This window comes from Calonectris borealis, chromosome 2, assembly GCF_964195595.1.
Source record: "Calonectris borealis chromosome 2, bCalBor7.hap1.2, whole genome shotgun sequence".
NCBI classification, from domain to species: Eukaryota; Metazoa; Chordata; class Aves; order Procellariiformes; family Procellariidae; genus Calonectris; species Calonectris borealis.
In genome coordinates this window covers 144,676,944-144,703,871 of record NC_134313.1, presented here as the reverse complement: position 1 = coordinate 144,703,871, position 26,928 = coordinate 144,676,944, and the positions used below count along the sequence as shown (strand labels likewise).

General features: G+C 41.6%; 1 protein-coding gene across 1 annotated transcript in view; it reads right to left on the bottom strand.

Moving 5' to 3' along the window:
* Window positions 1-23,963, bottom strand: part of CALCR (calcitonin receptor) — a 79,863-nt gene extending 55,900 nt beyond the window's left edge. The window contains exons 1-4 of the mRNA XM_075140785.1: window positions 23,898-23,963; window positions 13,846-13,999; window positions 9,728-9,838; window positions 201-313 (exon numbers count right to left, since the gene is read on the bottom strand). Coding sequence (XP_074996886.1) covers window positions 201-313; window positions 9,728-9,838; window positions 13,846-13,999; window positions 23,898-23,945 — 426 coding nt within the window. The 5' untranslated portion in view covers window positions 23,946-23,963. The remainder of the gene's footprint in view (window positions 1-200; window positions 314-9,727; window positions 9,839-13,845; window positions 14,000-23,897) is intronic.
* Between the last annotated feature and the right edge of the window lie 2,965 nt (window positions 23,964-26,928).

Below are 26,928 nucleotides of genomic sequence, written 5' to 3'. Positions count from 1 at the left end.
CGTAGCAAACCTATACTTAGGTTGGAGCACTCATCAAATAATTTTAATAAGCTAAAATCACGAGGACAATGCTATTGAATCCTTGTGCAACAAATAGAGCTGAAAGATGAGAACTATTCTGATCTCTCTCACATGTGTCTTACTGCTAGCCAGCCCAAAACCATTCCCAAACAATCACTGCCTTTTTAACTGTAGCATACCTTCAATTTTTCAGAGGTGAAAGAGTTGCACAGGGTATAGTTGGACCAAGTTCGGTTGCTCTCAGGATGGCGGAACCAGTTTCCAGTTTCATCACAGTATTTTGAAGCCCTCTCTGATGATAAATTGCAATAACGGTTATTTTAGCATATGCATATTACACATTTTAAAATCCATAACAAAGAATTTGTATGTTTGGGAATAAAATGCCTGTGTAACAAAATCCAAAGGATTTTAAACTTGTGCGATTAATATACATTTGTCTGTTTTGGTTTTTTTCTCAGAGATTTATCTGATGGTATACTTGTCGTTTATCTGTCTCCTTTTGTCTTGAATGAATGCAGTAGAGTATAGATACCCAGCCCTCATTCAGATGCAATTATTTATGTGATAATAATTCATTTAAAGAGGCTGTTGAAAGCTTTTTATGGAAGAGAAAATAACGTTAGGCCCTGATGCCGAACCTGATGGAAGTCTGCACAGGCAGGCAACACAGTGATGTCTGCATATCGTTAGTTCTCATCCCAACCTACGATATTGATGTTGGAAAATGGATGTGCCCACTGGCTAGCATGCAAATCCAACAAATTTTTGTTTTCAAACGTGACACTTGCTAGGCCATGCTGGTATCCATACACAGATGCCAGCAGACTGAATCTTGCAGCAGGGTTTCAGGTATCAAGGGAAATAATTAGTTAAAAATACTGTGTAGAGAAAGGGCAGCAAGCAGTGTATAAACCGGAGCCTGGGTGCTGGAGATGGTGAGAGCCCCAACGCCAGCCAGGCGCCAGTGCAGAGGGGTGGAAGAGTCCTGCCCAGCCTCTGTGCCAGATAAATCCTGCCAGGGGTGAGCGGGAGCACCGCTCGTTTTGCTCTGGGGCTGCAAAGTATGCAGGCACTGGGAGATGCAGCCTCGCAAACATTTTGGCGCAGGTCCCAAGTGTCCAGTTTCATTTAAAATGGCTGCAGAGTTCTCTGTTTAAATAATCTGATGTGTGTTTAGCCTCTCCACGTGTGTCTCTGGTGCTGATTCCTGCACCGCAGGTGGCTCTGGCATCCTTCCCGAAAGCCCTGCCGTACGGATTGCTCTCCGGGCTCACGCTCCTTCGCACACGTCCTTTTACTGGGCAGGGGGACGGTCAGGGCTCTGAGGGATGCCAGGAGCCGCAGATGTGTGCTGTGCCGGTGTCCTCCCAGCCACGCTCACATTTCTGCCTGGGAAATCCTGGACGCTGAGGCGAAGACCGTCACTCCTAATCACCTGTCAAGTTTTGGACTAGTTCCTTTGGCCTTCCCTCAAGCATTAGCCACATAGGAGTCACTGGAAAGTTTGCCCGAGTAACAAAGGCAGGATAAGATCAGAAACTTAATTAATTCTTAGATGGTGACACAGCTGTTTATTTATGAAAAACACAGTTTTTCAGTTCTGACTTTTAAAATAGTCTAAAAAGTCTATCTTGACTTCCCTTTGCCTATTCTAGCTTTATAATTTTATTGGCTTTATACACAGATTATCAGCATTTCCAGTCAATACACTTTTACAGAGCCAATTACCATTTGAACATATTAATTTTTTTTGTTCAACATTTGCATTTATTTTTCTTAGTCAGCTCTGATGATTAATGAATCTATTAATTTGGAATATTCATATTCCCTCTATACACCCTAAGGAAAGCAATCGATCATACTGGCAAGGAAAGGATTGTATAAACTGAGCTATCTTCCTCTGACTAGAAATACATTTTATATAGTGACATTGCAAAAAAAAAAAAAAAAAAAAAAGAGACAATCCTCCAGAACACAGCATACTTTTGAAAATACTGTGAGTTTCAAATCATTGTTTTGGGGGACTTGTTGAAAATCAATACATGCATCAATAACACCAAGAAGAACAGTACATGTTATCTCAGCCTTCCATCTGCAGCTTGGAGATAATCTCAGACTGCCTGTATAGTAATGTTCCTGTTGTACTCATTGCCAGATATTATCTAAAGCTGGAAAAAGTTTTCAGTCATAGATAAAAGATTAATGGTTACGCTACCACAGAACACAGTGTACAAACATCGTACCTACTATCCCATGCACTCTGCAAAGTACACGGCTTTTGTTAATATGCTATAGAGTATAATGGTAATATCATCTATCATTTCTGTACTTTAGTGCCTAGGTAGGCACTCTGCCGAAGTTTAATGTGGCCTCTGTAAGTTAAGAGACAAACCTGTTGCCTCATACTTTTCCTTGAAGCCAGACAAACACAACTGATCCTAGTCTGGAAGCGGCTGTGGCCCACCGATTTCTTGCTGTGATGTTGTCAGAATACGGGGCTGGGGGATAAGCCTCCCTACTGTCCATCCCAGTGACTCAAACAGGTGAAACACCTCTTCTAAATCTGTGATTTTATACAGAAATAAAGCTGTGAGTCCGTAACCCAACCACTGTTCTACTGCAAGTTATTCTACAGTGGCCCAGCAGCAGGTGTGGGATTATGAACCTGGGCACGTGTTGGGTTTTATGCTAACCAGAAGAATCTAGTAAGCTCTGAAGAAATACACACATGTGTAAGGATGGGTAAGGCAACACTAGCAAGGCAAAATGGAAGTGTGTGCTTTAAGATTTTTCAAATACTACGTAAACACTAATTTTCTAGGCTCGCTCTATACCCTCTCAGCTTGGATAGGGCACCACTTGGGCATCACATTATTCAAAGTGGAGGAACAGTGACATTGCACGGGAGTCATCTCACCTGACTTTAGCAACCTCAAAGTTACGCAATTCATAGACAGTTGTGCAGGCTCTCTAGTTAGCTTAGACAGACGGACACTTCAAGAGGTGTCTGGGAAAACTGGATAAGAGAAATCTTGTCCACGAGGGCAGTCTCATGGGAGTAGTGAAGTGTCTAAAAAGATTAACCAGTAGTAATATTTTTGCATCTGGTATCGCTTGTGCTACCAATAGTGCTTTTATGTATCATATTTTCATAAAACCAACTCATTCATTTATATGTAACAAATATCTTAACCCAATAACTTGGGAACAAACACGACAGCTCTATCAATCAGTTTTTTTACAATTAGACCAACTCTATAGCTAGCAGATGTTAAAAAAGTCAACACCATTTTTTATTTATTGTTGAGTTATAAGCTGGAAGTAGAAAGAAGTTTTCCTCTGTTCAAGTACGTGCTCAGCACATACCAGACATTGGATTCTTTGCCATCGTTTGGATAGACCTATGTAGTACTTAGTTTTGCAGATGAGGGAATAGCTGATGTAGCACATCTGATTTACTTACATCCTCAGTAAAATATTCTAGAAGAAATTTTTTTCAGAACTGAAAAAATCATCTGATATAATACAATGGAGACCCTAGAAAACTTGAATTCCAGTGTCCTAATAAGTAAAGAGTTATCACTATCATCAGAATGTCTCAGTCAGCAGAACTGGAATCTGTATAATATTGTGCATTGTGGGGATAAGAACTGATTTTTAAAATACAGCTCTCAGGCTTGCTAAGAAGCAGGACAGAAATATACAGAAGGGTAGGAGGAAAAGAAGCAGCTGGACAAAGAGTTCAGGTTTGTTTTATTTATCACTGTCTAAAAGATATCATTTCCAGAAAGGAAAATAGGACCAGCAGAAATACAGAGCTGCCTTTTTTAGGCAGAGTCAGGAAATTTGCATTTGTGGCAGCAACAGAAGGGCTTCCCAGGCCCAGCCCTCCCTACGCTGCTCAGGGTGCTCCTGCAGGTCCCGGGGGTTCCTGCCGACCGAGGATGCTGCTCCTTGCCCGCTGTGAGTGCAGGCACGTGAGCACAGTGCCAGGTGGGAAGGAGCACATGATGGACTGGGTATGCAGGAGAGGAGACCGCGGCTGGGAAGGTGCTTGAATTAGGGGATGCCCGAGGAAGTGGTCTCCCTGCCTGCCAGGAGCCAGGGGGGTGGAAGGAGCTGCAGCTGCTGCTGTGACCCAGAAGGTCTCTCTCCCGCTCTGGTTTGTGGAAGGCCATGATTTCTCATCTGCAATGACTGCTCTTGTCAACTTGACAACCTACTCAGCTGAATGCTGTGTGCATTTTGCCAGCTGTGAGAAGGATGCGCTTGTGTCCCTCAAATCCAGTCCCTTATGGTCATAGGTGTCACAGCTGGTAAATCCAAAAGGGTCTGCAAGAGCTATTCAATTTGTTCCCCCTTTTCCTGCATGGAACATTTATCCTTATTTCTCTAAAGATGTTTTGTAAGAAAGACAAAACAATTCAGAGACCGCAGTACGGCACAAGAAAAGAGGTGCAGAGAATACAAACATCGCAGTGCCTCTGCCCCCACCACTGCTTGACCCAGAGCAAGGGCACCTCACTCCCTCTAGTCGGTGTCAGAGCAGGAGGGCAAGGCTCTACTTCCATGTTCCTCAGTTGTGAAAGGTAACACCACATTCATCACCATCTGAGGTAATTGCTTATGGATACATATGGATCTGTTTCCAAATTGCACTTCTCGAAACTTTGCTCTTGGAGCCATATGAAGAGTTATGAGTAATTGGTTTACAAAATGGAACCAAAGACAGAAACCCAACAAAGTGGAGAACTGAATGGAGTTTTGCTAAATGCAGCCTTGGATCACAAAGTTGGGCCAGGCTTGCTCCGTGCTGGGGTGGCTACTGCTCTTAACCACTGCTCTTTGCCAAAGAGGAAAGGGAGCGAAAGTGAAAGGAAAAGGTCTGGCTGCCACAGTGCACCTTGCACATTCAGGTCCATTGCTATGCGACTGCACCAAATTAGTCCTGGCCAAACACACCGTGCAGGGAGAGCGAGGTGCGTAATGTAACACTCCCCTGCCACAAACCCAACAGCCTGTGCATGGCACAGGGCAGTGCTCTGCTCCTCCTGCTGCCCCCAATGAATCTTGCTAGCAGGCCATTACATCCACAATATATTTCCTTTTTTTTTATTTGCAAGAATATTACCAGCATGAATTACTGCATTCATATCAAATTCAATTCCTAGCAATTTCAGCATGACCTGAATTTCAGAGGGATTACACCAAAGATTAACCTGGATAAAATATGAATATAAAATACAACTCAAGAGAAACTGTGCATGTTGCCTGAATAAGGGAAAACTCAGCCCTGCTCAGAGCTTCACAGACAGGAGTGGATGAGACAATGAATTTCCTGCTGTCACTGGAGTTAAAGCAGTAGGTCTCGGTATGTTTTCCAGACAAATTGATTTGTTTTTATGCATTATCACATTGCGCATGATGGTCATTGTGAGAAAGAAAATGCTACAAGAGGCAACAGTTGTTTATTGAAAAGGACAAAGTTGTCACAGCTTGTAGAGAGGGGTTTCTGTTTGTCTGTTAGCTTTAAGATCCTCATTTCCTTTCACAGGGTAGAGCTTCCTCAGCCGAAACCAGGACGCTCAGGTAAGGAAAGAAGCGTGGGAAGCCCTAGCTAACTGAATAGACTAGATTATCACAGTGGTCCCTCCTTCTTTCAGAACATAGATTTCTATCTAGTATGAACTAATGTAAGTTCAGTGAAAGAAGTGGGATTATATCTGGTAGTTAGTTGTGAAGTTGTCAGACACAAAATGAATGGAGCACAGAGTGCGTTCTCCATCATTTTGCTTCTGGGTCCTTTTCTCCAGAATGATTTCACCTTATCTGTTTTCTATCTATTAACATACTCTAGCAATTTCTTCTTGGCATCGATGCTGAATGTTGTTGTGGGTTCAGATGCAGAGAGCTGGTATACAGCACCCACAAGTGCAGATGGGAGGACGGTCCGATCCTATGTTGCCAGATAATGTTTCACTTTTCCAGTTACGAATGACGTAAGTATCAAAGCACAAAAAGAAAGCTGAACGACATCATTTTATTCCAGGACTCAAAGCTATACATGGCCTCAAACTAAAGTAACTTAGTCATCAGTGAGCTGATACAGAGTGGTTCTGCAGATCTCAGTGCAGCCCAAAGCAGCACATACTTGCTTCAAAAGTCCATGGGGTTACTCGCACGCCTAAAATACATGCTGAGGTGGTTTGATATCACGGAGACTTAATGGGAAGGAAATCTGACAGGCACTGCAGTTTTCATCTTGTGAAATCATTGTTCTTTAGGATGAATTTTCTGTTTTTCAGCAGAAAATCCAGCTGTATTTTGTTTAACAGGCATAAGTCACCCAAGGAAATAACGACTTGCAACACAAAACTTGACAGACTTCTCAGGACAGCTGAACCTGTGGTTTTGGCCACCTCTAAGTGGCAACCATTTCCATTAGCAGTTGAAAGACTTCTAGTCACCCCCACGATTTCTTGTCTCCCTCCTACTTTATTAAGTCCCAGTGTGACAATCAGCCACCTGTAAAGCAAAGGCTGGCTACCTGCTGGTTTGATGCCGCAGCTGTAATACGTGCTGGGGGACTCAACAGCTACTCTAGGAAAGTGGCTCTGGCTCAGGCAGGAGATGCTGAGCTGCTGCCGAGCCAGGGAAACAGTGCCGGCTGACGAGGATGCAGGCAAAGAGGCTGACAGAGGTGCTGACAAGGAGAAGAGAGATGTGCCGGGGGAAAATACTGAGTCCAGAAGACCACATGTATTGCTCCTAAACAGGATGGCAGAGAGAATAGCAGGAAATTAATTACTGGAGGAGGTTTTTCCTCCTATGGCTGTGTACAGAGAACAGGAATACTAAAAAATTCCCAAATCTGCAAGTTTTAAAGCGTGGCAGAAAGAGTAACTGCAGTATGCACATGCTGTGGGCCAGACTCTGCAGCACACATCTGTACATTAAGGAGTGATTTGCAATCAGTCGTACAAGCCACAGACCTTGGCGCTAATAAGCATTAATAAGTGGAGTGAGGTGCTACTCCATGGATGGCTTACTTTGAAGAGTGCTGTTGTAGTGGAGCAATTAGTTCAGAACAAGTCACTGGAGACAAGCAGGCAAGTGGAAAAGCTGGGAATAGACGGCTTGGGAGCGAGCAGGAGAGTGGCTCTGTAATCACCCCTGTGTGCTGAGGATGAGAACCTCGAGTCATGGGGAGAATTCTGTGATCACAGGGCTGCCCAGCACCCACTTTTGGAGGTATTAGCTGAACAGCGCATAGAGTATACATAAACTAGGACTGTTAGTGTCACAATTTTTTTTCTATGAAAACCATGGAAGCAGGGAAAGCAGAAGCCTTGTAGTAAATTGTCGTATTTATCAAAGGGGCTGTTGCCACATGGGGAGGATATAATGAATAAAATGGGGGCCGAAGCAGAAGGTACAGACCTCATCCAAGAGGCACCTCTAACATGCATGTGAAAAAAGGCTTGTGCGACCTCAGGGTCCAGAGCCTCAAGCTCTCTCCTGAACATGGGCACTTCTGTCTGGGAACTGAACCAAGTTTGGCCAAGTCTTTTAAAATGCTCTTCTGGCATCTTTTCTGCAAATAGCCTCATGGTTGAAGCACTTCCTCACAGAGAGGGAGACCTAGGTCAAAGGCACCCCTCCAGTTGAGGGTCTCAGCTCCTCAGCCTGTTTCCCCCCAGGTGCTCCAATGATTACCCACGAGCGTGGCCCTGCTGCAAAACTCCTCTTTGAAAACTATGACCCTGTGCAGAAAAGAGTCCAAGACTAAGTGTGTCAGAAAGCAAAAAAAGGTCACAAAAGACAAGACTTTGTGATTTGGTGCCCATTGTCTGTCTCAGGGATGTAAACTGCTGTCAAGGTTTGTGGGGTAGGTCTCAGGGTATTCCAAGAGGTGGAGAGTCACACTGCCATGCGAGCTCACTTTCCAGGCACACAAATCCTTCAATCCGTCCTGTCGAATGCCTGCGTCCACTGGAAAGGGCGAGGTTCCTCCATCCAAGTTAGGAGGCAGGTTTTAATCCCTTCAGACTGGAAGTTTCCCACTTGCTGGGTGAATTCTCTAATCGTGGATAGCTTGATTTATAAAGAACAGAAACATTGATCAATCTGGCTGCTACTGCAAATGGAATTCAGCAAAATGCGTACTGGATCTGATCCAGCCTGGAAATTCCTCTGTTTCTAAATAGGCAACAAGCTCAAAAAAATCAATTGTTTTAGCTAATGGTACTGGATAATTAATGCACAGCTGTATTGAGTCTGGCTGAGATGGAGTTAATTTTCCCCATAGCAGCCCTCATAGTGCTGTGCTTTGTATTGGTAGCTAGAAAGGTGTTGATAACACACCGGTGTTTTCGTTACTGCTGAGCAGTGCTCGCACAGCATCAAGGTTTTCTCTCCAACATTCCCCCCTCACCAGTAGGCTGGGGGTGGGCAAGATCTTGGGAGGGGACATAGCCAGGACAGCTGACCCAAACTGACCAAAGGGATATTCCATACCATATGATATCTGCTCAGCAATCAAAGCTAAGACAAAGGAGAAGGAAGACGGGGCAGGGGGCATTCGTTATTACGACGTTTGTCTTCCGGAGCAACCGCTACACGTACTGAAGCCCTACTTCCCGGGAAGTGGCTGGACGTTGCCTGCTGATGGGAAGTAGAGAATAAATCTTTTGGTTTCTCTTCCTTCCGTGCATGGCCTTTGATTTTACTTTATTAAACTGCCTTTATCTTGACCCATGAATTATTTTTCCATCTTATTTTCTCCCCCCCATTCTGCTGATGAGGGGAGTGATAGAACAGCTTGGTGAGCACCTGGCATCCAGCCAAGGTCAACCCACCACAACAGCTATGCCATAGTCTGTTTCCTTACTTTCCAGTTGGGCACATACATTTTTGTTTAACCTTGTTGAAAATTTTTAGATTGATATACCTTCCCCCCTCCCCCAGTGTTTAGTTTCATAGTTTTTAACTTCAATTGGTACACCGTGTCTGTGCTGGATTTAGCACTTTGTGGCATCAAGCGCCTATGAGCAACATGTCCTGAGTGTGGAACACACAACTGTGTCTTTCTTCAAACAATACTCTTTGTGGAGTTTAAAACACATATATTTCCTCATATCTATTTGGCAATATTTCTGTCCTTGATTTTTCCTTTCCTTTGTCCTTTTAAATGTTCTTGAATTACTTCTCTTAGTTTGCATGGCTGCTAGTATTTGTATGAAGAATTCAATGAACAACTGAAACTTGGAGACTGAAAGAACATTATTTCTGCTCTTCTTCCATAAAATGATATTTTCCAATAAAAACTGAACAAAGAACATGCTGATACATATTTCATGCACATAAGCATATTTTCTTCATTATAAAAACTAATAATGAGGCACTAAAAATGTTTTTGATATTATAACTAAAAGTAGTTAATATTTTCATAAACTAGGTTCCATAAATCCATGGGTTATATTTACATAAATATAAATACATATAAAAATTTTACAAATTAAAATATACAAATGAAAATATATAAATTAGGCAACCCAAAAGTTTGATTTATTTTAATTTCAGCCAAACTCTCCGAGATTTCACAATGCTGCAAAAATGCCACTGGAAACATGCTTCCGCTCAATGGCATGAACATTTTGAAGACTTCCTTCGAAAGGTAAGATGATAAAAAGAAATACTGTACCAGTCGGATCAAAGTCTGGAAAATAATCCGGACAATTCTGAGCAGTGATTCTTCCAGCAGGCGTGTCGTCCCAGCACAACCAGCCATCCCAGGTTCTGTTGCAGAACAGACCTGGACATTTAAGAGGAATGCAGTAGTTAATTCACACACAGTCACTCCTGAACCTGCTCTGTTCTAGCCTCCCAAGGAATGTTGCTGTCTGCAAACAATTGTGTTTTCTTTTTGCAATAAAACCCCTTGTTAATGCTACACTTTGAGTGGCATTCAGGTGCTGCAAGGTACTTGGTTTTGCTAACCTGATGTTAGTGGTGTTAATTTTACTAGAAAGTAATGTTTTTAAGCCTGTGAACTGAACTTTGAATGTGGAGTCTGATCCTATAAATTCCTCTTCTTGATCCTCCTTCCATCCTTGGCCGTAAATATGTACACTAGTGGTAAGGGGGGCTCAGTTATCCAAAGACCTTGTAGACACCCACTTTTCATTTCAATTTCTGCTGTTCAGCAGGTCTGAAAATCAAGTCTTTGAAATGTAAAGGTAGGAAAGGCTTGCAGGTCATGCTGGCTAAAGGCAAGGTTTGCAGAGACAGGTCCCTGTAAGGTTGTTGCATTGCTCAGCACTAGAGATCACTCAGGTAACTACAGATCCAGTGAAGCAAGGTGCAAGATCAATCTCTAACAGGCAAACTCTGCCTGCTGATGTTGTCCGGGTAGGCATGCTGTGATCCTGTCCTCATCACGCCCCCGGGAAGGTAGCACTGTCGAGGCTGTGTCCCCTACAAGGACTGTTCCCGGCCCCAGACACGATGGCCATACTAGGGAGGCAGAACACAGCTCATTCTTGATTCACGTTACTGAGATGTTACACACTACAGTCCACAGAAACCACGCTGTAAGACTGCTTGCTGAAACGTGATTTCCTGACTCATTGTGGATTTAAAGTAATACATTAAAAAAACCCCATACTTCTGAGTTATTTTCCATTTAAAATCAGTTTGTGTTGGGGAAAAGGTATTTATCATCATGACCATCAGGTTAAAGGGAAATACAGTGAGAAGATATATCTTGCCTTTTTTACTCTGGTCCCAAGGGAGTTTCAGAATTGCTTCTATGACCATGTAGGTTGTTTTTGAAAGAATCATATGGAAGGTACCTAATAACCATTGAAAGTTAATAAAATATGGGCAGCTAATTGCTTCTGGTGCTTTTGAAATTATCCACATAAGGATAATAATAGTACTGAAGCAAGAAAGCTGTAAAAAGACATCAGAATTGTTCAAATTTGCACCAATAACTGTTTTTAAGTCAAAATAGCTGTGGATTGAGACTGTTGAAAGCATAAAACTTTCCAAATTAATTTTTTCCAGACTATATGTCTGGCAAAAAAGATATTTTTATGAACACTTTTTCTTCATTAGCTAAGATTTTATGCACATCTCTCTTTCCATTGTCAAATTAAATGTGCTAATGCTACTTGTTCACTTAATTAACCAACCATCATATCAGCAGTTTGTTATCTTTCCTTCAGGCATTCTCATGTTCTTCTCTAGCTTTGAGATGTATCTGAAAGACTTTTAGGAAAATCGTTTTGTAATATCAAAGAAAAGGAAGAGTAGAAAATGTTTGCAACTTGAGCCTGTATCTGAAAGACACTGGAATGCGGTTGGTAGGAATTTCTAGCTTTAAATCCTTTGCCTTGCCTGATAAAGAAAAAAAATGACCGATCTTGATCTATACATTGTGGAATGTGTCTTTCAAGGTAAGTAACAGGATATATATGCACACATACGTCCATAAATATACACACACACACATATATAGACACACACACACATTCATATGTATGTTTTTAAGTGCTGCAGGAAATAGAACAGTGTAAGTAATAAAACAGAAGAGTTGAACACCATATTGTTGTATCACCAGCTAAAAATATTACATTTTTGGATGGACAAGGAGTGCGGGAGTGCTGCACTGTCCTGGAGGGAAAGTCAGGTGTTTCCAGGTGCCTGAGCTCCTCATTTTGTTATTTCTTTGGGATTTAAGCTAATCAATTCTACCTTGAAATAGGCAAGATAAGTGTGTGTTCACGGCCCATTATTTTGGCTCTGCTGACACATGTAATGCTGCCACAGCTCGCCTGTATTATATCATCTGTCTGGCTTCTGAGCGTGAGATACTGTGCAGTTCTCTGCAGTTTATTGCCATCAGCTTTGAGCCCCAGGACTATGAAGGATTTAAACTACCTTTGCTCCAGTCTATAAACAGGCTACATCAGGGACTGCAGAGAAACCAGGGAAAAATTAGACACATCTCGGCAGGCTCTGTAAAGTTGTACCAGATGCTGGGCTTTCCTGGGAACTTCAGTGTTAGACTCTATTACTTTTTGTGCTGAAAATACATACCCAGTATACCCCTTCAGCTCATGTGTTGGGCTTTTCCTCTCAGGAGACACCCCTACGGTTGTCCTTTGCATTAAGGGCATTTCCCATCTCATCCCATACTCCCTTACAAATTTGCATCCAAGAGGTTTAGATCCTTGTCCACTTCCAACCCTTTATGAAGCGTAAATGTTGGAGGGCTGGTGAGGATTCTGTAATTCAGTTGAAAAAGCAACTTCAGTAGTGTTGGCATCATTCCTTAGTCATTCATTATCTTCATTCTGGGTTATAAATGAATTAAGTGCATGTTGCTATGAACGTAACAGTCCCCAATGGCATCACTTAAATCTAGCTGCCAGTTAAAGGAATGCAGGAACTGCTGAGCTGTGTCTGATGGCTGTGGGTCTGCCACTCCTGTCCTCCTGGGACAACGCTGCCCTTGAGAACACTACCAGGAACTTAAATGTCATGGGACATACGAATTCCCGGCTCATGCTGGGAAAACACTTCAGCTCTTTGCAACTAAACACACGAGCAAGGTGCAAAAGAAAAGTTAATCCAGTGGAACTATCAATGGATGCAAAATTACATATTTATAGAGCTGGAGACTAAAAGAGTAATCTGAGCAGACAGTAAGTTTTTTCCCCCTCAAGTCCAGCAACTAAAGGCTTGTCTAAGTCTGAAACATGATGCTTTCTATCCCACAACCCTGTTTAAATACTTGTGGGTTTTCCTCATTATTGGCCTGAATGAAAACCTATTTGAAGCAATGGGAATCTCTATATTCATTCCAAAACATTTCTGCATCAAGACCTGAGTATCTTAACACCTAATTATTCTTTGAGTCTTACAGAGCCCAGTAAAACCTTTGTGGTAAAGAGCTGTAGAAATGTCTTTGTTCTTGTATTACAAAAAATCCCACATTATCTCCATCCCATCTATTAGGTTGGGGTTTTTTAATCATGATTTTTTAATATATTTTCTCTTTAAACTGTGTCCTCAGTATCTCTGGTTTTTACTTGCATAAATCCCCACAATGCCTCCAATATTTTTTCTCTAGCCTCCTCATAACTTCTTCCATATTTTCTGTGAGAAAAAGTGACGAGAACACTCAGTGCCAACCAGAAGTGCTGCTTCATTTATACTGTGCCATTGTAGCACCACTATTATTTGTCATTTCCTTTTTTTTTAATCTTAATATATGCCTTGTATTCAGTAGAGATATATGCTCTGTGCTTTAGAAACCTCTTTTTGCTAGTGTTACTGCTGAATCTAGAATACCTGGAACATCTGTGTTTGTACAGAGCATGACAGCTATCAGTCAATACATGAATGACAGAAAAACAAAACAGTGAGTGAAGCAAACAGAACAGCATTTATATTTAAGAGATCATCATTCACAATCAGGTCTTTGCGTGAGCTTGCTGAAAGGTTCTGGAGAATGCCATTCCCTAAGCAAGATCAAGAGATATTCAAGAGCAAAGCACTGAGCCAGAAATATAGATGACGGAGGTACCGTCTGCATGGGGAGGAAGGAAAAGCTATTTATTCTTTGGGCTTCTTCCAGGCTTTTTTCTTACTTTGCACTTAAGAGGATGCTAAGTAAGTGCGAATTTGACTGCTGCTTACGGGAAGGAAACTGCACCCCAAGGAAGACTATGGGTTAGTATACAGAAGAAAATGTTTCTTTATAGCTATATAAGCAAGCATGGCAATATACAGGGTTTTTTAAATCTTTTTTACCTTTTTTCTTATACGGAGGAGCTCTGTTCATCCTCTCATAGCATTTGAACTGTGAATCTATTATCTTCTGTCGTATGACTGAATTTTCAGTTACTACAGGCTCTAATGTAGGATCAGTATAATTTACAGTAGAAGAAAGACTTGGAACCATTCTCTGTACAGAAAGGAAAAACTGTTAGTACAAGTGAATAAACCAGGAGGATAAAATAAAAAAGTGAGGAATGGAAATCTCTATTATGCATTCTTCAAAGGCCTTTTATTTGCATATGTGTTTAGCATTATGATGGGCCTTATACTGATTGTAAACTAAATGCTGAATTTTTACTAGTTTACCTCACTATAAACACAGGATTTTAACCAAGCCCCTTTTCTTGGCAAAAGAGAGGACCATTAAATACTTGATAAAGTCTTCAAAATCTTTTCATTTAGTTTAGTGATCTGCAAAAAAATTTTGTATTTTCCCAAAGTTACACCCATTTATTTCCACTCGCTTGTGCTGATTTCTCTCCAGACTGCCCAGACAAAATACCTCAGTGCCACAGCCTCGAAACTGATTATTTCAGGTTTTATGCCACCTGTTTTGAGCTCCTTCAACTGTTAAGGTCATAGAAACACAGAGCAGAGAGTTTAAACCTCAATACCTGGCCTTAGCTCCTCGTTAAGTACCTAAGCAAAGTGACGATAAATTTGAGAGTCTCAATAACAAAGTCCTCTTTGATCAAGTGGCTTTTTCTGACTTCTCCCACTCTGAGCTGCCTGAGGGTAAAAGGGAAGGATCATTGCCTCTGGAAGGCAAAAATCTCAGGTAGAGAAGTCAGCTATCTTTTTTTCCTTCCATCCATCCATCCATCCATCCATCCATCCGTCCGTCCGTCCGTCCGTCTGTTGCACAGCCCAGGTCTGTGAGCCAGGGTGGAAATGGCAGTGTGGAGCTTTAGTTAATTCTGTTCTGCCTTAAGCCTATATCAGGACACTTCTCTGCATGAAGGGGATAGGAAAGGATTAGTTCCTCTGCTTTCCCAAACAAAAGCAATGCTGCTGTGGCACTTTCCTTGACCCTCTACTTTTTTCCTTTACTAAACCATACTAAAGCCATCACAAACACATACAGAGTCATTTACAGGCTGCTTCAAAACTTAGGGCCCTCACAAACACACAGACTTGATGTTTTTAGCACCAAATACTAGTACGCGGATCTTTAAGCAACATTTGTAGTTGTTCAAACTGAAAACACGACAGGTTTGAAAGTTCAAAAATTAGCTCACTTCTTAAATTGTTGCTTCCCTTTTTTTTTTATTGCACATCACAAGCAATTGTGTCTCATTAACACATTACTTTCTTTTCCATTTGCACACCTAAAACACCTTGGTAAAATACACAGCAAGACCACAGTATGTTTGACTTAGTTGAAATAAAAGGCATTACTTTATCCTGATTCTTCTGTGCCAAACCATCTCAGTTTAATCTTTTTATACTTGTATACCCAGTTATTTTTTCGTAATTTAGTCTAATCTCTTTTGATACTAACATTTTCATTTTGAACTGTATATAGATACTGTCTGAAGACTAGAGGACAGTGAAGGCAGTTTATCTCATTGCACTTAAATAGGTACTTGAAATAAAATGGGAGGAACAAGAAAGAAGATATTTTCTGGCAGATACAATTTTATATGAATTTTATGTGTATGTATACACACACGCACATACAGATATACTTGGACAATGAAGCCATTTGGAACATTTCATCTGGCAATCCAAGTGAAAAATTAAGCATCTAGAAAGCCAGAACAGGAAAGACAGAAGCAAAGCCAAAGATATCACAGACTCCTCACTTATGAGAAGATTAAAGGGAGTAGCTGGAGTCTATGAAGATCATTTAAAAACCAAACAAGCAATGTCCTAAATCCAGCAAGTAGTGTAGGGAAGTGCAGATAAGGTTCTTTGCATGCCCTCAGGTCTGTCTTAGCCCTTCGTGTCCATGTATCGCCACAGGCTTCGGTACTTCTCTGAAGTGACTCATAGATACTCCACGTGTATTTTTTTCATTCTTATTTTGAATAATAACTCAGTTCCAAGCTGTTTGCATTCAAGAGAGGAATAACGGTATGGTCAAAGGAAGCTAGGGGGGCTTCCGTGGCATCGCCTCTGTTCTCGATGATCCCTTTGTTACTCTGGGCCAGTTTGGGAACACACTCATGTTTTGAAAGCATAACCACCTGATTATGCTTGGAAAACATCACCAGTTTTCCTTCCCCTGAAACAATGCTTTTATTTTATTTTTGCTTTCTTCTAGGAAGGAGATGATCTGTTCTTCAGATCTGTTTGATCAAACGAGACCAAAATCATTTTACACTGACAGAGACCAGAAAGACCAGTGTTGCTGGCCATAAATACTGTTGCAGTTTCATTTGCTTTATCTGTACAGAATAAAGCACAACAGAGACATGAAACAATTGGCAAATGCCAGCTACACAGATAGAAACTGTAGAAATTGTTCAGTACTTCGGAACATCTTTCCCCTATTCTAACTTTCTTTGTACCCTCTTTTATACACCATTTTTAAAAGGACAGACCATTCCCAGAAGATTACACAGAAACTTATAAGCTGAAAACAAAAGTACGATAAGCCATCAGAAAAAGAATGCTCTATTTACATCTTTTAACTGGTGAAGATATAACAGTTTGTAACTAGAGATGATGATTTTGAGGGGTACATACACTTCAGAGACTGAAGACACTTTAATCCTAAAGGTCAGTTTCATAACTCCCTGTGTGTAAGGGACTAACCCAATTCCTGAAGAAGTCAGCTCTTGTTGGGTACAGGTTAATGAGAATATTTTAATACTTGGAGGCAGAGGTGGTGGATAGGATAAATGTCTTGGATTGTGCACAAAATTATTTAAAGTGCTCAACCATGTAACCAGGAGGACTGCCTATTCTACCGCCTCTGAGCACGGCAATCATGGCCCAGCTGAAATTGCCAGCAAAATTTCTATTGCCCACATTTGGGCCAGGGATTCACTCAGAGAGATTAAAAACATGGATGAGATTGTGTCACTAAAGCTCAATGGAAATTACTTCATCAGTGGAAATCACTTAATGGACTACAGTAAATATAAAGCAACTTTGGATAAAGACTGGAATAATAATATTAGATTACAGCTGTCTCTTAAATTATCTGATTTTTTTTGCTTATTACCAAACACAAAGACTCAGATTTTCAAAGTTAGTCGCACACAAATCTTTCCAGGCACTTTTGATGTAATCAAATAGCTTGTGTGTGAAATCAAATTAAGGGGTTATACTCAGGTGTGTTACTGGTCTTGTTCATCTGCGATATGCCCTTTAAATGTAGTCTTCCCTTTGATTGCTATTACTCATTTCTGTTTGCCTAGATTTGAAAAGCTGGCCATGGAAGTTTGAACAATATTTTCTTTTACCTTAAATCATATGATCATTTCAGCAGACTAATGCAAAATAAATTTGGCGGCTTACTGGAGGTTGAGCAGTCACAGCTCTGTTTGCAATGCTGGTGTTTTCTACCGTGCTTAGGAGAATCACGCGTGCACCACCACTCTGGGACTCAGAGCGTAAAGCCTGACCTCTCCAAAGTCAGTTCTGTGGGCTGATAATCCAGCCTGATATTCTTGGGGCTCAGACAGACCAAAATCTTGGTACAGTTTGTGATGTCAGATATTATTACTTGTTTTAATCTTCTTGCGCTCCTTACCATAAAGATCAGGAAAGGGCAAACGGGGCAGAAAGAAATCTCTGGGTCATTATTCCCTTATCAGAGGTAGCAGGAGCTTGGGCATGGCTACACCGTGGGGAAAGCTTAGTGTGTATCATGCTAATGGGAGAGGCTGGGAATCCACAAGTCTCTGTGTGTCTCTGTGTGTGTGCTGTCATGGAATTAATGATTAGGAACCACCTACATTTTAATGATTATATCAGGTATTTTAGGAATTAAGTGTTAAAACACATGTTTTCACCATATAATTTTCACCTGGTTATACCTACAGTACTGAGCAAATTTTGAATGTTCAGAGTCCACTACTGCATGTTAAAAACCCTTCCCGTCCATCCATCAGTTACTTCAGATGGAAATATAAATGATGTTGATACAATAAAGGAATGCCTCATTCATTTATAAATATTCTTTATTAAGGAGAAATAAATAATCCACAACTTAATAATCAGGATGTGTTCATAGCCTGAAAATGATTGGTATGATTTCTTCAGAAGAAAACTGTTTAAGTGATGTCCCATGCAGCAGTTTAGCAGCCGTACATATGATGTCACTCCTAAAAGTCCAAGTAAATGACGTCATACATACGACCACCAAGCCACCACGTGACAAATGACTGTTATAAGAAAATGAATTATCATTACAAAGAGAGAAAACAGGCTGCTGGGAATGCTGAAGTTCACTTTATACCTAGAATTAATAAAGGAAACTAGAGAAAGCAATTTGGCTTCATTATTAAACTGTATCGAAATGAACAAATAGTGCCCCGGTTTCTGTAAGACAGACACCTGCTATTAACCTGTGCAAGACTCTGCTCATTTCTGCAAGAGAGAATCCAGATAAAGCAAGCATAAAATTCCTTCTTTTTTTTTTCCACAAAATATTGGACATGATGGACAAGCACCCCCAAATATTTTTCTTCCACCATCAAGGAGCTTGAAGTATACTAACTGTTGACTATACATGACATTTAGGAAAAGAAAGTATTTGTAGCTTTCTTTGCTTTTGTTTTTTCCCTCCTTCCACTAAATTCAGTAATTGTGCAACACTTATTGTTGAGCTCAGTCAAAATATATTTCAAATTCCGGATGCTCTAACTGTTTGTTATTGATTTTGAGCTCAAACATTCATTTGGTACATTTCTTTTAAAACTGCTATGTGTAGTCACCACTTTGTGGGTCACTAAACTCCTGTCCTTCAATACATCACATCTTTTTGCGAGAGCTCAGCATGATTTAGACTGGTTGCAGAGCCCCTCTCATACCTCAATTAAGTTTGAACTACTTTTCACAGCTGCTAGTGTTAGGACAGAGAAGAAAATAACTGTGATACCTTAGGAAGGTCCTTAGTGCATGGTACTCAGTAAACATAACAATAATTTCTTAACCATCACAAATGTGCTAGGAAACAGCAGACAATTTCTTTGGGGAAATACCTTGACATGACATGTTTTACTTAACCACTGAATGTTAAAATTTTCCCATACTCAATTGCTGTTGAAGCAGGATGGAAATTATCTCACAGTGAGATCCCATACAACTTACATTGCAGATTTTGGCAGCTGTTTAAACAAGCATGAGATTATCAGCCACAACAGATGAAGACAAGGCACTTGTAATGAAAAGCAACTCACGAATCTTACAGTTCTTTTCCATTGCTGCAGGACTTGTGAGGAGGCTTTACTCTCACAGTAGCCTGATGCAAACTGCGGGCTTAAAGGAAATCTGCAAAATACTTCATGGCTTTTTGCTTGCAGCTCTGATTATCATCTTGCAAGAGGCCTCTTTAGGGCAATCAGCTGCATAGCAACATTCTTATTTTTTTAAAAAGCAAAGATGGAGACAAAAAGTCCTGGTCACACCTGAAACTGGGGTAAATAGAACAGAATACGGCATTCCTCTCCCTCTTGGGAAACGGTGAGCAGCTTGAGTCTCAAATTCTCACACTAATTCTTAGCATTTTAAATCATCAGCAGCTTGCTTTCCTGAGTTTTCCTTGTGTGAGAAGAGCTCCAGAACTTGCAAGTCCACTTCCTTACAGTTTGAAGCAACTCATAGTTACAAAGGGAAAGGCGCACCTCAGAACAATAGCTTTCAAAGGCATGGTCTCAGGTGATGAGACCCAGGGGCATCTCATCATCCAAGGCTGGGGAAGCCCCTGGGCTCCCAGCAGTGCCAGACAGCAAGCAAGGCTCTGACAAAGCATGTCAAAGGAGGCCGTGACAGATCTTCAGCAGCTTTTCTGGCCCACCGAAGGGTGGGACCTGCTCTGAACCAGATGCTGGAAGAGCCACTAAGAATGAGAAGACCTGTGCTTAAGGCACCTGCACAGACTCGGGTTTGAGAGCCGCGTGGTGAGAGCCGCTGAGCTGGGTGGGTGGCAGGAGCCCGGGGGAGCACGTGGCCGCACCACCTCACCGGCGCGTACTGTGCTCCCAGCTGTGAGGATCAAATGGGTACACCACGAGCGGTGCCCTCATCACGGTGGCAAACGTTTTACTAATTGGCTTCTGGAAACTTGAACCTATCACGACTGTGTTCCAAAACACGCCAGTTTGTGCAGTTACTGAAAATTACCTTTAGGCTTTCACATAATTAATTTTCCATGTTCTGTGAATGGGAATTATTCACAAGCCTTTCAGGAGCTGGCACATTGCACCAGACTGTGCATAGTTTAGTGACTGAGGCTTGGTAACAATTGGACAGATTTGGACTTAAGGTACTTGTACTCAAAATGAATTTATTTTAAAATACAACCTTGATCTAATGGTCCTAGTTGAATAATAGTGTTGTCTTCAGCTGCAGCATCCATTTTGTCCTGCCTGAGCACTTTGTGGTTGGCTCAGGACAACAAAATTGGAATATGTGAGAAAAACTACTCCATCAATCCTCATTTACAGGATAAAATCAAACCACCATTTGTAGGCACTAGATGACAATTCTTACTTGGCAAAATCAGGTAGAAAACAGAACTCTCTTTTCTCAATGTCCTGCAAAATTGCTTGGTCACACAGGAAAGAGACCCAAGCTTGTTTCCTCCTCCTCATTCTGCTGCTTAATGCCCCTGGACACACTGTGCCGACGCTCCATCTTTCTTGCGGAGAGAAATGTGCACTGAGGAGATGAACTAATTGCTCCAGCTCACAGGGGCTCACATACTTGAGGAAACAAATCTCAGTCACATTCTGTGGCTCTCAGTAATTACCAAAAATGAGACGGTATCAGGAATAAAGTGATCTAAGAAATAATGAACAGTTAAAATTTCTAATGGAATTCGCTTTGAATTGTAGAGGACTATCTGGTGATGCTGCAAGCATTGTCATTATTCTGCATCCAAAAGCAAGGGAAACCATCAAAAAGGAAGACAATAAGGAGTTAGTTTTACTTCTAAATTACATTTTGGGGCAACTGGTGCTTTAGGTTTTGTTTGGCAAAGGCAATTTATTATGGACCAGTACACAGAAGAGTAAAGTGCTATTTATTCTATGCAAAAAATGACATATGTAAGAAAGATGGTTTCTAACAGAAGGTACCAAAACCACTTGGTGACAGGTCTAAAGGCTGGAGACTGTGGGGAGGGGGGGTCTATGGACACCTTGTAACTAGGGTCTAGGCAATAGACCCTCTCCAATATTCAAGGAGAGATATGGCACCTACAGTGGGACAAATGGCACAAACAGAGAGCCTGGAGCCCAGAGGAGAAAGCAAGGACCTCAACAGGTTGTGTTGCTTTGCAACAACTCGCAGTCACCTGGGAGTGCAGGACACAGACGAGAGGATGACAGTAAACCAACAAAGCCATGAAAGAGGAAAGATTTGGAGGATGGTTTGTGGGGTGGGTAGAGAAGCGGAATGGGAGATCACCCTTGTGTCACAAATCACTTTGATTACTATATCTTCCTCAACCTCAGACAGTGGCTGACATGTAAGTCCCAGGGACTCATCGCTCTGGGAACCGAGGCATGATTAAAAGAACCAACAGAATGGGAACAGTCTTTTTGGAAGAGAAAGAAAGACACCCTTCCTTGTTACAGAGCACAAACAAAATGTAAAAAATGAATATTGCCAACCAGCTACAGGTGGGGAAATTTTTTGAAAGATGACTGAAGCCAAATATTTTTCATATATGATCTAACAGCAGCGTTCTGGCAAGTGACATCAAGGAAACAGAGCTTGTTCATGATCTACTTCTATGGCCGTGGCTTCTCCCTTAGTGGAAGATAAATTAATCTAGGAGGTGTCTAAGTAGATCACAGTATGGCCACTGCAGTGGGGAAGGAAGGAATATAGACATTGGAACAGTGAAAATGTAAAGAAATTTGTGCTTAAGTTATCCATCGAGGTCAGAAGTTGGAGAGCCCTCTGGTGCAAAGATATCTAAAAGGAAGAGGATGCAGATCTCTCTGCAGAGTTTCTTAAAGAAATCCTAGCCCTGGAGTACTGCAGGAATGAGCACAGAACCAATGTTGCACACACAATATCACGGGTGGGAGATTTAAAAGATTTGTGGATAACAGGGCAAGGATCAGCTCAGTCTTTCAAAATTCAACAAATTCGTGCTGTAGGTCAGAGCACCTCAAACACTCAGAAATGTTATTGACAATTTTAGTTATCAGAATATTTACAGTCCTGTCATTTGACTGGGGAAGAAAAATGATCTGGAACTGTTCCTTCAGTTGGCATTGGCTTGTTACAGGAAGAATCACCGTTCTTTGCCAAGGCCCTGTTAGGCTATGCAGATCTGGGATTCAAGCCCGGAAGGAAGCTGGTCCCTCTCAGGCCATTTGGTTAGAGAGACCTCTGACCATGGGTGATGTCCTAGCCAGTGCATTGCTACCTGCATCCCTTGCAGACCCATCTGTTACAGCCACAAAAGGTCACAAATATCAGAATACTCCGATACACCTCAAGGCAGACGACTTTTGCCAAGCGTAGGTGTGATTCCTCAAATCATTAACAAATTCTGGACTAATTGCTTTTGAGATGAAGTTAGCAGAAATGTGTTAGCTCTCCTCTATTTTTTCTCCTGCTCTCCAGCTCTTCTTTGGTTGAGGGTCCTAATCCTGAACTATGAATTCAGTATTTTACCAAAGTGAGGTGTTCTTTGCTGTTCTCCTGGGTTCTCCATGATCTCATTTCATTGTTTTCTTTTTGTCTCCTTCTATCCATCATTCTCTTACTGTTCTTTACTTTCCTTCCCTCCTTTTTATCCATATAAATTTAAGTGGCAAACAGCACTGTGGGCAAGTTATGCTAGGCTGGAAGAAGAGGAGGGACACAACCCAACAGACAAACCAGGGAGAGCAGTCTCTACTGTTCCCCACTGTGTCTTCTGGCCCCGTTTCTATAACTTATATCCAGAAAGCATGGGAGCCAATGGGGAGATGCACACAAATGTTCCACATTCAGATGTTGGAAGAGAAGCTGAGAAGCAGAGGGGCATGAGGAGCTAACCAACAAAACACAATTAAGAAGAATAAGAATGAAAGCTTTCTTCAGGAACACAGAGATAAATGGTTGAGGAATAAGGTGGCATCTGGCATGCAAGTTACTCATACCACACCGAGGTAGAGAGGTGTTTGTTCCCAGCAGCATCATTCAGACATATTCTGACCATTCTGTAACTGGGGCTCTGGGCAGTATGCTCATTTCTGACTACCTGTAATGTCTTTGATTTTATGATAATTGCTAATAATTTGAGGTTTCACAAGCAGAGATCAGAGAATGCATTCAACTTACATGACAGGTATTTAGTCAGGTAGAAATGAATTTGCTACATATTTAGAACAAGTTACTCAGCCATGTTGCATACATTGAAATAACGGTAATATTGATATTAAACATTTGACAATAGCATTTGAACTGAATAACTAAACTTTATACTGTTATTTTCCATTTCAGTTGCTTTCCTAATAGCAGAGTAACTATAAACAGTGAAAATCCACAATTACTTAAGTCAGTCTAAGTCTCACACAACGTTAAGTAAGTTTTCAAACAAACACAAAAGTTTCCATGTCACGGATATGTTGTAGCCTGTAAAACACAGAAATGAAAAAACACGTGCATTACCTTCTTCAGACTTGCAGTTTTCTCTCACCAAGAAGCAATGGTTTCCAGTTCAAAATTTTATGAGATATCTTATTTAGAAACTTTATTAACCTTATTTCAAAATTTATCAGTAAGGGAACTCATTTCTTCACCTGTGCAGTATAACAAATATAACTCAGTACTCCTTATTTTTCTGAACATCACCACAAGTTTAAATTTGGCAGGTGTCATGAGCAGGTCAGTTTTCTTGTACTTACAATTAGAAGGATGATCAGTAAGAAGCAACTGTGGCTTGTTTTTTTCATTGTGGAGTCTTCCTGGAGAGACACGTTATAGCTGACCCTTCTGGGAATTAAACAACAACAAGAAAGCAGTATATTAGACTTCATTTGTTAAGATAAATTCCTTGTCTTTGTGTATGAGCGTCTTTTTAGACTTAAGGTGGACTCTCTGTGTGTGTGCGCGTCCCCAGCCTTGTGTGTGCCCATGTTTGATTTCACTGGAGGTGGGTATGCTTTTAATCTGGTCTCCTCCGTGGATCTCTGGTGGTGACTTCAGCTGATGTGGGGTAAAGCTCCATGTTACTCTGTCACCAGCAGCAGATCTGGGCTAAGCTCTGTGTCTTTGCCAGCTGAGGCTACCTTGGTTGTCCTGATTCAGCTGCTTCTAACCTACACACACGGCTGTACACCTATGAAGAATCTGGATATTTTAAAAATGACCTAAAAAACCCAGAAAGATCTGGTTCACAGATAAGCATAATGGCAGCTCAAAAGGCATATTTATGGGGCTAGAAAAAACCAGAGGTTGGGTTACTTCTAGCTAGGTGAACAAGCAAGCGCGGCAGGAAAAGAGAGAGAAACAGGGAACAACACCCTGGGATTACAGACTCGCTGATGCAGCTAGCTCGTCCGGGCTGCGGATAGACACACGGCGGTGTAACCCTCAGGCTGTCGAGAATGACTGCTTCAGTTGCACAAAGTACTGAAGCGGCAGAGCACGGACACAACTCCACAGGCTTGGAGGGAACTGGATCGGCAGCTTTTTGGTTTTCTTTTTTATCCTAAATCAACACCCATCTGGCCTTTCTGGGAAAAATATCTAGGGGTCACCATGTATCATCATACTGCTTCACAGTTGTGGGAGTTCAAGCAAGCAAAGCTCTTTGCATTAACACATCATTTTAGTTTTATAAAAATGGAACTTCTGCATTAGAGCGAGAAACATGGCTTTTGTCAGACACACTGCCTTCTGATGTCTCATGGACCACTAGCGGTGCATGGGCTGAGCAACGAGCCTATAGATCACCTTCAGCCACAGTAAGACAGTGAGCACTCACACCCCTTTATTTTTCAGACAGCTTAAAAACTAAGAGTGAGGTGCTTTATACCGGGGCAAACAATCCTGTGAGCACCCTACACATCTGAAACTCAGAAATGTAATGGGAAAAAGGCTCACGGACTTGGGTGCTTAGTCTACTTGACATGTAGGGAGCAACACAATCACTTGTGTAACATTTATCTCTGCAACAGCACTGTAACAGCTTTTCTTATCTTGGTGTGGTCTGGAAGGTCACCCATTTTCAGAGGGGAAGGAAAATATGAGATCAGTTGTAACTGTCCTCATCTAAAGCAGAAGTATGTAATCTCAAAATGTAATAAAGGTGTGGCACTTCCACTTCAATGTAGCACACGTGGATGTCATCTCCTACCAGATCCAAAGGGGAGCGTTGCAGTCACAGGTCACTGAGATTACATAAAACACAAAGTGATGCAAAAGAAGGTTCAGAGGATTTGCCTCGTATAAGAAGCAGTCTTATTACTGTTTGAGCCTTGCCAGAACCATTCTGGTGTGCCAGAGGTAATGGGACAGGCAAATGACACAGAAATAATATGTAATTATGCTGTCCACCACATATTTGTATTTGATCAACAATGATAGACAACTCAATTGAAGCAAAAATTGGACAGCTAGATCAGAGGAAAATGCCTGGAATTGTCTGCATCTTCTCCAGACTATACACTGTAGTGTGTATTGGTTCAAAACTGTCAAAAAGATTCATAGGCATATAAACAACGGGCCTTGGTCAGCTGTGCAATGAGCAGACATACAAGCATGAATGTGGTGTTCATGCAGTTACACACCATGCTGTACAGCGTTCCGTAGTGTGGTGTAAAGCCAGTCTGGTCAGTGCCTCTATTCTTCTTGCTAGCCTCAATACTTCTGCCGCATCTATAGGGATTTGGTAAAAAGCAGGCAAAGGAAGGACTTTGCCTTACAAACTGTCAACAGTTTTAAAATACACATCACTTTCCACAAATGGCACAGAGATCAACACAATATTGTGACCTAGAACGCATAAGCAAAATTAATAGCAATTGAAGTTACCTGCGATACATCTACTTTTCCTGTACTTTGTGGTGGGAGTGCTTGCAGCAGTATGTTGGGTTATAGCTGTAGCTGCAGGTAAGTCTTATCCTCGTGAGATTTTGTGAACATTTGTTATTATGTACTGAAAGAGCTATTTAAAACGTTTCTTGCTCCTGTCTCTCCCAATTAAAAAAAAAGCCATCTGTAAAATATTTAACACATTATTTTCCCTTCTGTTAACTGTGATGATTGTGCCATATGATACTACATACGAGTAAATGTGTAAGAATTATTTCCCACGCTAAATCTTATATAGTCTTGATATTTCTAGTCTTTCTTCTTCAGCCAACCACAGGAATGGCTGACAGGCTGCATAAAATCCAGTACCTCTTTTTTCTTCCTCTTTCACAGGAGTCTTTTCCAGTGACAACAATTTCAACAATTGTTTAACAACAATATTTTAACAATCCTCATATAAAGCCCCTGACTAAGAAGTGGCTTTTCTCCACTTTAACCATAAGAATGTCCCATAGCACTACAGCACACTTGGGTTAGCATCGGTATTGGATCGAGGGTGATGATTGCACTGAGATGAAAAGGTGCATGCAGGTAAAAAGTGTTGGTCAATGGGCAGGGCAGAAACAACGGGGAGGCAGAAAGATTCACAGAAAGGGGAGCCCCGAGAGATGGACCCTGGGCGGAGGAACAGACCAGCATCTCCACAGCTCTGCCCCATCTCCAGCGATCCAGGTTCAGGTGTGACATGACAGGCAAGCTGGGATGTGCAAAGCAGCACACGCAAGTGCCCTGGGCTTTGGGTCTCTTCTGCTAGAACTTATCACTTTTTTACACCAGCTGGCACTACCACCCACGGACAGCCTGCTTGCAGCCGAAGGGCGGCTGGATAGCCCAGAGCAG